General features: G+C 39.2%; 1 protein-coding gene across 1 annotated transcript; it reads right to left on the minus strand.

Moving 5' to 3' along the window:
• Positions 1-281: 281 nt before the first annotated feature.
• Positions 282-15,163, minus strand: phf12a (PHD finger protein 12a). Its single transcript, XM_067433122.1, has 15 exons — positions 13,893-15,163; positions 13,483-13,664; positions 11,914-11,986; positions 9,222-9,648; positions 7,186-7,306; positions 6,473-6,605; positions 6,215-6,379; positions 5,988-6,131; positions 5,335-5,896; positions 5,125-5,241; positions 4,542-4,685; positions 4,366-4,464; positions 4,209-4,291; positions 3,988-4,126; positions 282-1,226 (listed from the first exon to the last, which is right to left on the minus strand). The coding sequence occupies exons 1-15, from the start codon at positions 13,956-13,958 to the stop codon at positions 871-873; spliced, it is 2,811 nt and encodes a 936-aa protein (XP_067289223.1). The 5' UTR covers positions 13,959-15,163; the 3' UTR covers positions 282-870.
• Between the last annotated feature and the right edge of the window lie 961 nt (positions 15,164-16,124).

The following is a 16,124-nucleotide window of genomic DNA, read 5'->3' on the forward strand; positions in this document are numbered from 1 at the left end:
AGCCTCTGAAAAACATTTGCGACCACAGATCTATATAGAGCTCTGGTTGCTTAACATTAAACAGCATATTTTCTTAACAAACCAACCACATAATTTGTTTGCACACGTCAGGCGCTTAAATACTTTGCATTGCATATTTTTCAAAAACCTTTAGTCTAAATACTTTGCATTTGAGATTTTACAAAACCCTAAATACAAGCAATAGTAATGCTAACTTAAGAAAACCACTAATCTTCTAGAAAAGTTAAAGAACAAGTAAGCATGACACAAACACAGGCTGGTGGATTTCTAAAGCATGTTATTTAAAATCTGGTTTGTATTTACATAGTTTGACACAAGAACCTGGTGAAAACTAATTGCACAACACATGGAACAGACACAAAAGACTGAACAGCAACCAAATGGTGCACGACCGAAATAATACAAACTGGAGCATTTTTTGCACACTGAATTGTGTGGATCTCTGGCTATTGACATGAATACATACACATATGTACATGAGTCGCTCTGCATGTGTCGGGCTCAAGGAACACCAGGTCTGACTGCACTCCAGAGGACATACATAAATAAAAGCATCCGTTTTTATGGGAAACAAAGGAAAATGCATGTTTGTATAAAAACTATTGTTACTGGCACAAAATAGAACATGTTTTGATTTCTTTACATGTGAAAACTGCTCATTGGTTCTCGGAGCAGTGAGGATGATCAAAGTTTCCCTTTAAAAATGTTTTGCATTAAGACACAAAATGTGCAACCTGCCAAGAGTCTTGAAGAATTTAGACAAAAAATTGTCACCTCATGACATGCAAATGTATAAACAATTAAATAATTAGGAAACCGTTTAAACTGTACAGGTCGGTGCTTTAGGGGTTAAGTTACAAGGTTGTGTTGGAGCGAAGGAGGTGTGACCTTGCTCAGGTGCTCCCCCTGTTGGCCAGGTGTGGGAGTGAGGTTGCAGGAGGTAAGCTCCTCTTTAAGTGGCTTGTTGGCGAACTCTGTGATGCTAAATAAAAACTGCAAGCAGCCTAGCTTGACGTGGCTTCCGTGATGGAGGAGAGCAGTGCCTTCCCATCCCGCACCGTTGCCTCCGATCAAACTGGAGCTGCTGTTTTTACAGTTACAGGGAGTGATGGGAGCATCGTGGGACTGGCAGCTCATAACTCTGGCCTCGGTTGCAGAGGCCACACCCATTGCAGACTCCTCCTGCTCCTTTTTCCTGCAGCGTCCTGCAAACACACATTTAAGTTAAAGGGTAAGTTCACCCAAAAATGAAATTGATGTCATTAATGACTCACCCTAATGTCATTCCACAGCCGTAACGGCAATGAATCAGTGAATCGATCAATGATTCGGATCGCCAATGTCACGTGATTTCAGCAGTTTGCCAGTTTGACACGTGATACAAACTGCTGAAATCATGTGACATTGGCGATCCGAATCATTGATCGATTCACTGATTCATGGCCGTTTGAATCTTAATGTAAGGTTTGAAAACAAACACGGAAGAGAAGACTGATGCTGAATAAAACCGTAGTTTTGTTATTTTTGGACTAAAATGTATTTTCGATGCTTCAAGAAATTCTAATCAACTAACTGATGTCACATATGGACTACTTTGATGATGTTTTTATTAGCTTTCTGGACATGGACAGTAAAGTGTGCATAGACTGCATATGCTCTGGGACTAAAATATTTTAAACTGTGTTCTGAAGATGAACGGAGGTCTTACGGGTGTAGAACAATCATTAATGACATCAATTTAATTTTGGGGTGAACTAATCCTTTAATACTGATGCTTACTAGGGGTAAGAAGAAAAAAAAAAAAAAAATTACATATGAAATTGCGATTCTATCTTCTGCCAATTCGCATAGTTTCATAAATAGATTTTCTAAAGTGTTACATTTCTTAAACGTCGCTGTGCTACTTAAAGTTACCGTATTTTCCGGACTATAAGTCGCACTTTTTTTCCATAGTTTGGCTGGTCCTGCGATTTATAGTCAGGTGCAACTTATATATCAAATTTAATTCATACTGACTGACAAGAATAAACATATAGCCGCGAGAGGGCGCTCTATGCTGCTCCTGTAGCCTACCCCAGAAAAAAAACTGAAAACAGAAAAAAAAACCTCTTAACTGAAATATTAACTTAAAGACAACAACTTAGAAAGACTGAACACAAACAAAATGCCCCCATAAAGAAAATCTTATTCTGCAAATTACAAACTGCATGTAGTAAACTGCAGCGGAGAATGATTCACACAGCGTTCGTCTCGCCCGCGGCTGAGCCTCTCCCGGCAGAGTTCAAGCGTCTGTGGACTCGTTCCTTCAGCTCTGGCCATCTTGCTTACAGTCCGCAAGTAGCTTTCTTTTTTTTTCTTCATTACAGTTAAAGTAACCTCTGCTTTTCGCCAGTCCCTTACAAGTTCAAACTCACTCACTTCAAACTTTCTTTCTTTCGCTCGGTTATGCAGTGAGCGGGCGCGAGTGCACGCGAGCGGGTGCTCGCATGCGCGTGCGGCTCCCGCTCTGCCCTAATGCGACTTATAGTCCAGTGCGACTTATATATGTTTTTTTTCTCTTCATGACGCATTTTTTGACTGATGCGACTTATACTCCGGAGTGACTTATAGTCCGGAAAATACGGTACTGACTTCTAACATTAGTGTTAAAAATCACAATAAGCCGAGTAAATGCGGTGCTCACACGGACGGAAAAGGCAGAAGCTTGAGCACAGATGCCACCTCTCAGATTCATTTTGTACAAATTATTATTATTATTATTTTTACAGCTTAGTGTGATTGAATGGTCAAATACACACAATTATGTCAATATGCACATCGTGTGGAGTATTCACATAAACACACATTCACAGTCTGTTATGTCCTACGTGAAAGGAAACAGTTGGGACCAAATCAGATGTGCAACAGTATAATATATCTGTGCATTTGTTCTTAAAGGGACAGCAGCCTTTTTTTACATTAATGAATTTCATTAATGTAAAAAAAAAAACAACAACACTCATTGCTTTTGACAATCACATTGTTACCTTTATTATGAATCAATTTTTAAAATAATTTATACAGTGAAGACTATAGTTTTATATTTAAATATATTTAATTTCTGTAGTATTTAGGACATGTTAAATAAAACTAGGCTGCTGTGTTTGTTTAATTTGTACAAAAAAATCGATTATATTTTTGCATCGAGGAATTGTACTGATGTACTAAGTAGATTTGTCTAAGGGCTGCCTTGCTTTATTACAGAAGACTGCCAGTCATTTGTGCAATAAATGGCATTTATTTTATAATATTGGGTTGACTAAAAGGGAAGAAAAAACAAACAAAAATACATTTCAAGGTTTAGAATTACAAGGTTTAGACCTATTAAACGTTTTATCACAGTAAATAAGAAAAGTAACATAAAAAAGTAAACTACAATCAAATCTGCATATATTGAACCGAAATTTGATTCAAAATCAAGAATGGATATTTAATCGAATCAACACCTCAAGAATCAATATGAATCAAATAGTGAGGTACCAAAAGATTCCTATCCCTAATGTTTTCAATTTTCTTTTACGTTGGCACGATCCAAAGATCCATTCACTAAAGCCGCATTTCCACCGCAGGAACTTTCCCTTGGAACTAGGTATTCTGTGTGTTTCGACCGCAGGGACCAGAGTTGATAAATTAAGTTCTGGGTAAAAATGTCCCCGTCATAAAAATCCCTACTCGCAGGGTAGTACTTGTGAAGTCGTGATTACGAGATCATTGCATTCACGTTTCAAAATGTAAGGGCATTAATGTGAAATTTTTACCTAGGAAACTCGCATTTACGATAATTCCGAGAGCATGTGAAGGCAGCATAAGTCCCTGCTCTACATTTTTTTCTTTTCCAATAGTTGTTTCAATCAGATGTGCATTAAAAGAAGGAAGAGAAGACCTGTCATTACTTCAGTTTTCAAGTGACTGGAAGAAATAACTCACGGATGATGTTCTGCACTTTGGTGAGCAAGTTGCTGGATGGGCTCTGGCTCATCTTCTCAGAGAAGTCACAAGAATATAATACATTGTCAACGGTTGTTCCATGTTCGCTGTAGTTCAGCAGTTCATACTGCTTTGTATTCTAGAGGAGGAGAAAACCAATTTAATCACTCGAGAGATGAAACCTGTGTCCTTAAATGTGTTAATTGTTTAAAATGGCATACCTCATCATAAAATATACAGGCATGTTTCCCTGAAACGTAGTTACAATGCCCGTAGTTTGTAAGGCACACGTCCATATCAGCACCTGCAATGAGAAAAGGCAGTTGTACTGACTACTGTAAGAGAATTCATTTCCTGCAGTCACAAGATGATACTCACCTGTCCCGATGTACAGACTCCTGTAGCACATACTGACAGCCGATCCTTTTCCTGAGACCGAAGAGAACGAAGCTCTCGCCTGCACTTCCTTGCTTTGGGCTGTGAACGAAAACATCAAGAATTCATGTGCATCTGACGGAAACAAAAACTTCACCACAATGAATATAATCTCATACCTTCACTGTGTTTCCTGTGAGCAGGTGACACGGACGAAGGAGAACTGCTCTGAACTGGAGAGGTTTTTGACTCAAAGAGCTGCTGAATCCGCTGCCAGGCCAAGAGCTTGATAAACTTCTCATCCAATGAGCCGAGCTCAACTTCTGCAATACAAATAAGGTTTCAGAATGATTACAAAATGCTGCTGTCTTTTGAAGTTAGGTCCTTTTCTGTTCTATGACCATGTTATAAATAAATATTTTTTGCTGTTGTGAAAGCTGTATGATTAATCCCAATACGGTTTAGTGTGATTATACTACGTGCTGTGCGTTTCAGAGTAAAGCATGGCACTTTTCTTTGACAAATACTACAGTAATATTTATTTTGTTTATTTTTTATTTAGTAGTAATAATAAATATTGATTTATATTAACATTTATCATCCAAATTTTCCCCAAATCATAATCTATCGGAAGTTAAATTCAACGTTTTGTTATAATGTTTAAGTTAGGCGTGTAAGGGTTAAAATTCAAGTATTTGCTTAACCTCAAGACCAAAACCGAATGTTCTCTAAGAATCCTCTTTCAAATACACACAAACCCACCTCCGCTGCCCGGCATGATGTCCTTTATTCGACCGGATAGCTCTGACATGTTAGGTTCTGTGCAAGAGAAGACGTCCCCACTTCCTGCTATCACTGAGTCCAAGCTGGTCTTTCCACCTTAGAAGAGAATGCAGCCATTCAATATTTTAAGTAATAATAACAACTACAAAAGTAGAGATTTAGCACAGGAAGGGGATGGTTATCTCTGACCTTTTGATGCTGTGACTGAGGTGATTTTCTGCGGTTTTACAGCATGCACTCCTGTAGACACAGTAGAAGCTGAGAGTTTTGCTGCCACTGCATCTGAAACTGATGGAGTTTTTTTATGGTCATATGGTGGAGTGCTGGGCTCAAATTTGACACAAGGAGGAGAAGAGACCTCTGTGCCACTACAGGACTTTAAACTGGCATCCTCTGTCTTGATAATGGCTCCAGAGTTGGCATGATTTGGTGGAGGGGGTATGGGTAAACCGGGTGTTTCTTGGTCTGCTGTCTTTTCTTGGGTTTTAATAAGACCCTGTGTTCCATTGGACTGAACCAATCGGTCAACAGGGCCATTCGGGGTCTTACAGTTCTGGCACAGTCCGTCAGTACATGAACTACAGGAAACTTTTGGCGCTACACTCTGGCTGCCCTGTGAGGTGGCACTCTGGCAGGATTCTCTGAGTTTCAGATCAGTCTTTTCTGTGTGCTCTGAATCCCAAGGAGATGTTTGTCTGTTCCATAAATGCCTCATAATGCTGCACTGCAGCGAGATGACGTCTTTGAGCCACTACACCAAAGCATAAACATAATAAGATCACTGGTTTAGATAAAATACTGATTCCAAAAGCAGCAGCAAACAGTGGACACCTTATACACACCTGACACTGTTCATCTTCACTGGCTAAATGCTGTGGGACAAAAGCTTCTGTAAGGCCAGTGCAGATAAGCTCCCCTTCACGGATCCCTGCCGGGGCCATCAGAGTGGGCGGGTTCTGATACTGTGATTTAATGGCATCTGGAACCTGCGAAAACCAAGCCATAATGTCGAATGAGTTTCAACAACATCACTGGTGTCATACAGTGAGTTTAAAAGAAGATGGATCACCTTCAGAGTCTTTTTGCTTTGAGCATAAGCTGACCGCCATATAGGGGGGCGCTGCCGATGTATCCTCTGCAGGAAGTCAAGTTTGATGGCATGCTGGGATATGCGGTCCTGAAACTGGTCAAATAACTGGCAACGGTTGCTGAGCGACACAGTTCTCTGGTTTAGCTGTGAGGAAAGAAAGAATGAATGAGTGGTAAAAAGTTATTGCTTTAAAAGTTTTTGCAAGTCTTGTTTTTTGTTTTATGCAAGCTTCCTTACAACCAGGTTCTGGATGTGGTTGGGACACATCCACCTGCCTGTAGGGAAGGCAGTGAGAGGCGGATCCAAACAGTCCATGTGAAACAAGAGAGGGCAATAGTCACACTGGATCAGTGGAGCCATTCGGCAGCTCCTGTGAGAAAAAAATTATAATTTTTTGTCTCAATGTTAACATTAGGGGTTTTATAATGTCTCAAAGGTCAATGCAGTGTGAACAGGTGGGATTTATAGCACCACTCAAAAGGTAAGTAATGTTATTTTTAAGAAATTAATTCTTTTATTCAGCAAGGATGCATTAAAAAGAAACATTTGTAGTTACAAAAGATTTTTCTTTCAAATAAATAGTTTTTTACAACTTTCTATTCAGAAAAGCATTTTTCATGGTCGATAAGAAATATTTCTTGAGCATTAAATCAGCATATTAGAACGATTTTTGAAGAGAGTTTATATTGAAATTAATGAACAGAATTAAAAAAAAAAAAGTATTTTATTGGTGCAATGTGCAGCCACTTTAGCCTAAAGAGTTTCCTCTTGTTGATTATAGTAATGACAGACAGAATGCAGAGGTTAATCTGCTTCTAAAAGACATTACCATAATTATCCCAGAAAAAACAAGGGCTTGCAAGACAGTCAAAACACAATACAATATGCAAATGAGAGCACCATCAGTTTGATTATAAAAAAAAGAAAAGACAAAATACTAGCTTGTGTACCTGTTGCATGTGTAACACACTTTAACTGGCAGTGGAACCAGTCCATGATTGTCCAGCTCATGTTGAGGCCGCTTAACACTCTTGCCTGATAACTCCTCTTTTCGTCTTCTTTTGCTGGTGCCTGAGAAGAGAATAAATGCATCACATTTTACACACAATCTGTTGTTCACACAATTTTACAGTGAGACTTCACAGGATAGGGCTGCACAATATTGGAAAAAACTGACAATGTGATACATTAAAAAAAAAAAAAAAAAAAATACAGGAATTTTCACCAGATTACTTAAATAGCTACTGTATATTTGGAAAGAATGAGTGGGGTGAAGATAGAGTTCATCTGCAAAGAAAAAATATAAACTAAATACATTTTAAATCTGAAGACTTTTTTTAATGGCAAAATCCTTTTAGGAATGAACAATCTAGGAAAATCCTTATTGAAATATTTATAATATTTTAAATATTAAGTGTTTGCACTTGAGGTTTCATAGGCCATATTCTTCCTGTTTTTTGTTGTTGTTTTTTTAAACAAATTTAACATGACTATAAAATAATAATAATAATACATATAATAATATTATAAATATATTGAAATTACACTATTGAACTGCAAAGTAAACAATATCAATATTTACATAATCTTAATTTTTTAAACGTTAACGTCATTGACCTTTTATTTTGATAGGTTGTGACTAATAAAAATATGTGCTGCCAGTTTCAGAGTGAAGCGATGAACTATGTTTGTTTAGACACATATGCAGCTCATGACATCAGTAGCCACGTTTACATGCACACTTTTTTGCCATTCCGATTAAAATCATTCGGATTGAAAGATTTAGTGGACTGTTTGCATGAGACGTTATCTAAACCGATCTGGTGTTTACATGTGCTGACTTTCAATCGCAATCATTTTGTGACATGCAGTTTGTCTGCCGCATCAAGGGGGTCGCACACCAGACGCGAAATTCAAACACATTGTTTTCAATGAGGGCAAGCACACCGGCGGAAGCATTCGGTGCCTGTCTGTGGCGACTCTTGAGTTTTTTCTAAATTCTGCCGTGCCACAGAGCCCCATTTCAAGATTTTATATTAAATTTATATTATATTTCCCTCAAATCTGATTTGATAAAATCTGATCAATGTACTGATTTCACCCTGTGCTACAAGATACACCCACCGTGCAGCTCTTCTGTCAAAAGTCATTAAAAATTGAGCTTGCGTGTATATAATGTGTGCGTCCGGCGTGAGATTCTGAGACGCGACGCTGAGCTTCGTGTCGGGTGTGCCCGCTTCCATTAGAAATGTCGATGCGGTCCTCTCCAGCAGCTGGAATGCGTTCACGGATGCAATAGCAACTCTCAATGACCACCGGGACTTATACGGTTTTATAAAAGCTATTTATTTGTTGTAAAGTGTCATCTCAGAAAAATACATTCTTTTGTCAGGCGCAGTTGAAGTAAAAAGTGCTTGGGATAAACGCTGTCAAGATGAGAGTGTAACCAGGCTATGTCTGTGTCATTATGCCAACATTAGCTTCATAACATATATAACTTAATAGAAAGTTTCCTCTCTTGTCAGCATTATAGCCTGGTGTGCATGAGCGCAGCGCGTGCTCTTCAGTAATGGAGGTGCGCACTGTGTATCACGTCATATAAGGACGTACACTCAAAAGTAATTGGGTCAGGTCGTTTACATGGTGAAATTTTTCCTTTGATTGGTTCATGAAAAGGTTTATCCCACCCCTCTCAAACCGATTATAATTTCATTCGGCATTTTTATTCCGATTGAGGTGTTTATATGGAGCATTTTCTTTCGTATTTGACTTTTAAACCGATTACAGTGCTCCATGTAAATGCACCTCGTGTCTCAGAACAAATCGACTGACAATAAACGAGTTGAGGTGCTCTGAGACTACTAAACACAACACACTAAACACTGAACCACACATGTAGTGCAATAATAAATTAAAACACAGCCTGCTCGATTTGACAATCACACTTAGCCATATTGATTGTGGCCTAGATGAGAATGTCTTGTACCTGGAAGTGCAGTCGTACAGGTGAGGTCGTTTGGAAGCTGGAACTGCGTGGGGTTCCTCTGCATGGCAGCGGCGATTAAGAGGTCAAATGGTCTTTTGAGGGTGGTTGTGGTATTCAAAAGCTCGGGCTCAGAACCCTGGGCCTCGTCCTCCACGTCCAGGAGGTCTTCCTCCATGTCATTTTGCTCAGACGGTGTGGGCGTGTCAGTGGAAGAAGTGTTGGAGTTGGGGGTCGCGGGTCGGCTGTTGGGTCGTCCCTCCAAGAGTCGTACCTGAGCAACGGCGGCCCGTAGCCCAATACCGCCCGACCCCACAGAGGGATCCAGACGTAATGTTCCACATTCCTGCTCAGGAGCTGGAGAAGGTGTCTGTTTCCCAAGCTGCCGTTCCAACAAACCGTTAATTTGCTCCTTCTTCTGTTCCCTTTTCTAAATAAATAAATACATATATCAGACTCCAGACAAATGACATTGATATCCGTGTTTATGGAAGCCGAACATTCTATCAGTTTAGGTCAAAGACATTTTAAGGCCAATTCAACCAACACAGACAAACGCCAACAAACAGGTCCATCGGAGTTTGTTGGATCAGTGTGATACCTGTTAGCGTCTGTTGCTGTTGGTCATTTGTTTTCCCCCGACTGAACATGTTCAATCTGCCTTTGCTGGTTCATGGAATGTCTAGGGAGTGTGTTATCGTTTTCCAACAAACTGACGTAATCTGACCTGGACACAAACCGCTGCCATGATGATAAGGCAAGTCCCTTACAAAGACTGCGTGTAGGTGCTGGGCATGCTTGAATGCGTGAAAATTTTACAAATCAGAAGACAGACTAGAGAAACCAGAAGACTAGAGAAAGAACATGGATGCACTCACGTTACAATAATACGCTCTCATCATTTCAAGGTATAGAAACGGCCACAAATTAACTATAAAACAAGAAGAAAGTCATGTCTGAAAGCTGCAATCTTTTACAATTATTTGTAAAATGAATGGAGAATATCTCGTTTTTCTGTAGGTGCTCAACCATTTCCGTGAGTGCTCGAGTTTGTCTGTTGGTGATGTGTGAACATGACAGTTATTTTTCATAAAAATGTAAATCTAATGGCAAACTTGTTTGTTTCCGTTTGTCTGTTCAGTGTGAATTGGCTTTTAAATAAAAAAAATGACATTTCCTACAAGGTAAAATACACAGTAAAATTTAGGACAACAATGAAATACCAGTTTTGTTCCACATTCAATATGACTAGCTCTAATAATATAATAATAACAACAACATTTATTTTTTGTTAAATATTATTGTTAGGGCTGGACCAGAATATTCTAATATTCATTTGGTGGGTTGGTATTTGATTTTCTATTCTGGGATTTAAATATCCGTTTTTCTTCCACATACCTGGCATTCCCCTTGAAATGGTTCTCATTTATGCTCGAATATGTTTACACTTTAAAATCTGGCAAAATACTTTTTCTTTTTACAAATATCTTATAACCTAGCCGTTTTAATAGGATGGACAGTTGAATAGGAACCCAACCTTGTTATACTTAATATATTTGCTTCTTCTTAGCCTAAGTATTCCCTGCAACTGATTCTGTCTAGAGCGCACAACTGCATGAGCTTGTATGGATGAAGTGTTTGATATTGTGGAAAATAGAATAAGAGAATAAAAATGTATTAGCCTTTTCACCCGTTAGGTTTGTGATGGTGAGAATTTCCCCCTACCGCCACATCAGCACTTGTGCACTATGTGCCCATGAACGGATGACAGTGCAGCCGTTTGCATTTTACTTTCGGTTTAGAATTAGCACCAATTCTGGGGCGGATTGCTTGAATGGTGAGTTCATTACCCTAATATTCTTAATGAAAAACAGAACAACAAAACATTACAATGACAAACTCACTTAAATAGGCGCTTTTACATTTCGCTTTGAAACCAAATCTTCCGCGATCATCTTGTCATCCAGCTTCTGACTCTCGTGATTAATGAAATCTGACTCCTGTTGCTAGTTTGTGTGGCGGCTCTCGCTCGGCTTAGCCTACGCTTTATTGGCAGACACGTTCAGTTTTTATTTGTAGTGTCTGTTCTCTACCTGAACACAATTATTTTTTTACTATAACAAAAAATCAAAACGACAGTGGGGTGGGCAAGTGATGTAAACGGTGTTATGCCTGACCACTAACATCGACTATAGCAGTAATCTAAATGAATCTAGTGCAAAATATAGGAGCTTGTTATTGGGATGAAGCAGACCTGTGTGTTTTGTATCACTAGTGCAGTGTCAGTTCTTGGAGCGTATAAGCCCTGCCTGCGAGGCGCGCCGCTTCTCCAGATTCCTGCCTTTATTAGAGAGAAGAATATATTCAGCCCACTCCGAAGCTTCGAATATTATGTGTTGATTACTACCGAAGCTGAAGAAATGGTATTCGGACCAACCCTAATTATTGTTATTTTAAAAAATATATAATTGTATTTAAATTGTAAAAAATTATAATACTTTAATAATTTTTTTTTTTTTTTTACAGAACAACAGTGTAAATATTTTTTAAGTCTTAATTGATTTGCTTTTAAATGATAACCTGAAGGAAATATTAAAGCTTCTTTTGTCGACAATTTATAAATAATTCTCATGAAAAAATCGGATGGATAACTGCACAACCATAGAGGTTGTTTCATAACAGACGGGACACCAACCTTCTTGCGGACATTGCAGCGATGACACATCCAATCACCAGGGGGCAGCATTTCTCTGCTCATTGGTGGGTTACTGAGGAAATGTAAACAAAGTCAAGAGATGAAACTACAGGCTTCATCTAACACAGAACAAACAACAAACATATACAGTTATGGTATGAACAGCCATTCAATACTACAATAAACGAGCATAGGCTTTATACTCCAGTCTACTCTGTGTGTGACATTCAAATAAAGCAAACAATATCCAGCACGATAATATAACTTTAGCAGTTTTTAAAGCCAGGCCTACGTTAAACATAAATACAAGAGATGTTTTAAAGGAGGACTTTGAATTAACCATTTGTACCAAGCCTGCAATAGAGATGCTAAATCAATAGTTCACTCTGCAAGAAGGGAGGTTCTGTTTTCTAATACACTGCATACATGCGAACAGATCTACATCTAAACGCTTCTGTTCTACAGATGGTATTCTACAGCACCAGCTCTCAGATTATGTATTACTTCAAAAACATCAAGTAAATAGAAACCTGTTCCATCTTTCTAATTTGCCACAATTTTTTCAAATAACTAAGAACACTAAAGACCCATTAAAAGATCTTGACATGCTATTGCAGTTATTTTTCCGTAGAAACTCTATTCAGGACTACACCAAAAAACGAAGGCCAGTGTGGCAGATATCCTGGGGCCCGTGGGCTACACTGCACCAGCTGCATGTGTTTCCCCTCAAACACACATGGAATCATTTCAGATCCCAAACACAAAGAATAAACAATGAGAAAATATGGAGGGGAAATCGAAATTCAAACATCCTTCTTTACAGCTGACCGACTAAAGCACAAAGTGAGTTAGAAGTGTGATTAAAAAGAAATATAAACAGATCTTTTCTTACAAACGCTGACGTACATCCGAGTGTAATGGATTATCGAAGAAAAAAAATTAAATAAATGTAGGGCGGTAGGTTCTATGCATCGGCTGTTGATTGGATTTATAGATTCGGGCGCCGCACTCAAAGGTTTGCAGGGTTTAGGTGCACTAAATGATAACAGAAGTCTTGCATTCATCATCAGACAGAAGTTTGTTCTTTAAAATGTTTTTAAAAAAACACCAAGCATTAGGTGAATTTATCACAACAAGGCCTAAAACATGCATTTAGAAAAAAGATAGGGCCGTTGTTAATAAACAAAGCAAAGCGATCACAGATCTTTAGCAGATCTGCAAACATCTAACAAACTGACAGATGATTAAGGAAAATCCACCTCATAATCTCAATCAGATCTCTCCATAATGGAGACGTGATCGTCCTTTAGATGCCCGTAGTAATGCTCATTTCTCAGCTCCTTGCTAGAGCTCTTCCCAGCTCATTCAAAAAACATCAGACAGCATTTAAATAAACCCCAGCTTCCATAATGTTCCATCTGGTACCATAAAAAGAGGCATAAACCAAATCTGAAGAACGTCTAGTTGTCACCGCAAAAATGCAGCACAAATTACTTCTGCTCTCCAACTAAACCAGCATCACAGGACTGGTCCTGGGCCCAATTTTGTCCCAGCCCTAGCATCACACACCAGCACTGTAGATGGAAGGCAGCGGGGCAGTGATCACAACACAGCAGGTCCCCTCCTTCCCTGCAGCTGTCGCAGGTGTCGTGATTGGTGGCCCTGCCGGCTCTCCTGGTGTTCCTGTCCGGTTTCCTGGTCCTCTTCTCTCCATCTTCAGACTTGGGCGGCGCCAGCAGAGTCTGGATTTGCTGCAAGAGGAAAGCGGGAGAGGTTCAGAAACTCATTAGTGAAACATCTGCACGCGTCAGATCAGCCGCTCAAACCATTGTTGGGCCGTGACTGCGAGCGCGCTCACGTACGTTCATGTGAAGGGAGCCTAAGGATGACATTAGTGAGCAATTAGCGGCTACATTGAGAATACTCACCAGGCAGCAACGAGAGTAATAAACGGGTGTATTTGTGTGTGTTTGTCTTACCTCCATCAGCCCACCGGAGGTATCCAGATCGTACACGATCGTCGGGGTCTCCATTTTACCCCACATCAACGCCGGCCAAGACTGTTTCTGATTCCCTTGGCCGCTTCACCCCGACTCCTATCAGATGAGTAGCCTCTGACCTCTACCGAAATCACCTTAGAATTCCCGCCCGTGTCTGTTATGGCTCCGCGCGGGCACTCCGTTAATCGAGCAGGCGCGCGGAGGCCTCTATCCCCGGTGCTGTATGAGACTCCGGCCCGGTAAGAGAAGGAATAATAAAGACACAGAAATTATCATTAAGTCCATGATGCGAAGACGTCAAACATCAATCCCCCCGAAGAACAACTCTTCCGAGGAACTGGCAGTGGCGAAAACCAGACGTTTTCTCCCGGTGAAAAAGCGACTTAACGGCAGAGCGTCTCTGTTGTGATGAAGGAACGCTCGCGCTAACTGACGCACAACCCTATGTGCGCATGCGTGGGTCAGTCAGTTGAGTTGGGAATTCAATTCATTTAGAGAATCGGTTCGTTTTTGTGCAGAAGAATCAATTTACTGTTTTGCCGTAACTTATATTTATTATCGAATAATTATTATCACACGTTACACTTTTACAACCAAAATTTTATCTTACAAGGGAAAGTCAATCCAGAAAATAAATAAATAAATAATTTACTCACCCTCCAAGCAGTTGGTAACTGAATGTTTATACAGCCGCATATACATCAGTACATCAGTAACCATTCACTTGCATTTCATATGGACAATAAAAGTGAATGGTCACTGAAACTGCCATTCTTCTTTCATGTCATAAGAAATAAAGCCATGCATTTATAAATCAGCATGAGGGTGAGAAAAGTATGACAGGGATTTAACTTTTGGGTTAACTATATCCATTGTTTACACTCGGGCGTTTTACAAAAGCTTTGCGATTCGGTTCAAATGGATTTTAAAAAAGAGTCGGTTCAAGACAATGATTCGTTCGCGGTCAGGCATCACTACCCGTCAACGGTGGAGCCATCTTGCTCTTTTTCTCCGTTTATAAAACCTCTCCGTCGATTGGGTTATTGTGGGAATCATCAGTGTGTATTTGTTGTGGGTGTGAGGAGCTTGTTCAATACAGCAGCCAGCGAGGGTTAGAAAGCAGATGCATTTATCCGGTTTGTTTACGTGTTCGAGCTTCTTTGTATTGTGAGGGAATTCTCTGGCCTCTGATTGGACTGTTTCGTCGACGGCGTAACATGAACCAATGCGCGTAACGGAAGAGATTTTTTTTTTTTCATGACTATCGTCAGTGAGCACTGAACAATAGCCGTGAATTAATTCATTAATTGGTTATATGTGTATTTAGATTCATATTTATATATTAAATATTTAGATTTAAATTAATAGTCATTTATGTCCATATATATTCTCTATAAATGTATTTTATTAAAGGAAGAACAATGAGAAATTACATACAGGTAAATTGAACAGTGTCCTTATGATTTTACAATTTTTACAATTAACCCCTTACCCTCGACCCGCCCCAGAACAGTATTTAAAAATAAAAATAAATAATAATAATAATAATAAATAAATAAATAAATTAAATTAAATAAGGTTAAATCTCAAAAGTATGATGTTACAAACAATGAGGAAATTGAAAAGGTTGCTAGCCCATTGTGTCTGATTGACTTTTTTTTTCTTAAACTTGTACAAGACAAGTATTCATCATTTAATTTGGGGGAAGTGTTGCACCCTTTTCAAAATATGTGATCATTGGAGTCCATATACAGAGTAAAAACGATTGGTGGATCCTCTAAGAGAATATTTAATTTTCTCCAGTTTCAAGAACAACATTAAATCACTAAGCCAGAGTGAAACTGAGGGTGGTTTCTTTGATTTCCAATCAAGTAAAATTCTCCTCCGAGCCAAAAGACATGCAAAAGCACAAGCATCTTGACATTTTTTAGACATGACCACACCTTGCTCAGATACTCCAAAAACAGCCATTTCAAAGCTAGGTCTGATATCCTTGCTTTATGCCTCAGACAAAATTTTAAATATAGTTGTCCAGTAGGCAAGCAGTCTAGAGCAAGCCCGGAACATATGAGCCAAGTCTGCTCTATCAGAACAACACCGTTTACACGTCATTTACATTTGCATAGATCTTGGACAGTCTAACCTTACTGTAATAAAGTCTGTGGAGTACCTTGAACTGAATTAAACCTAAACGAGCACAGGAGGTTGTTC

This window comes from Pseudorasbora parva, chromosome 23, assembly GCF_024679245.1.
Source record: "Pseudorasbora parva isolate DD20220531a chromosome 23, ASM2467924v1, whole genome shotgun sequence".
Taxonomy (NCBI): domain Eukaryota; kingdom Metazoa; phylum Chordata; class Actinopteri; order Cypriniformes; family Gobionidae; genus Pseudorasbora; species Pseudorasbora parva.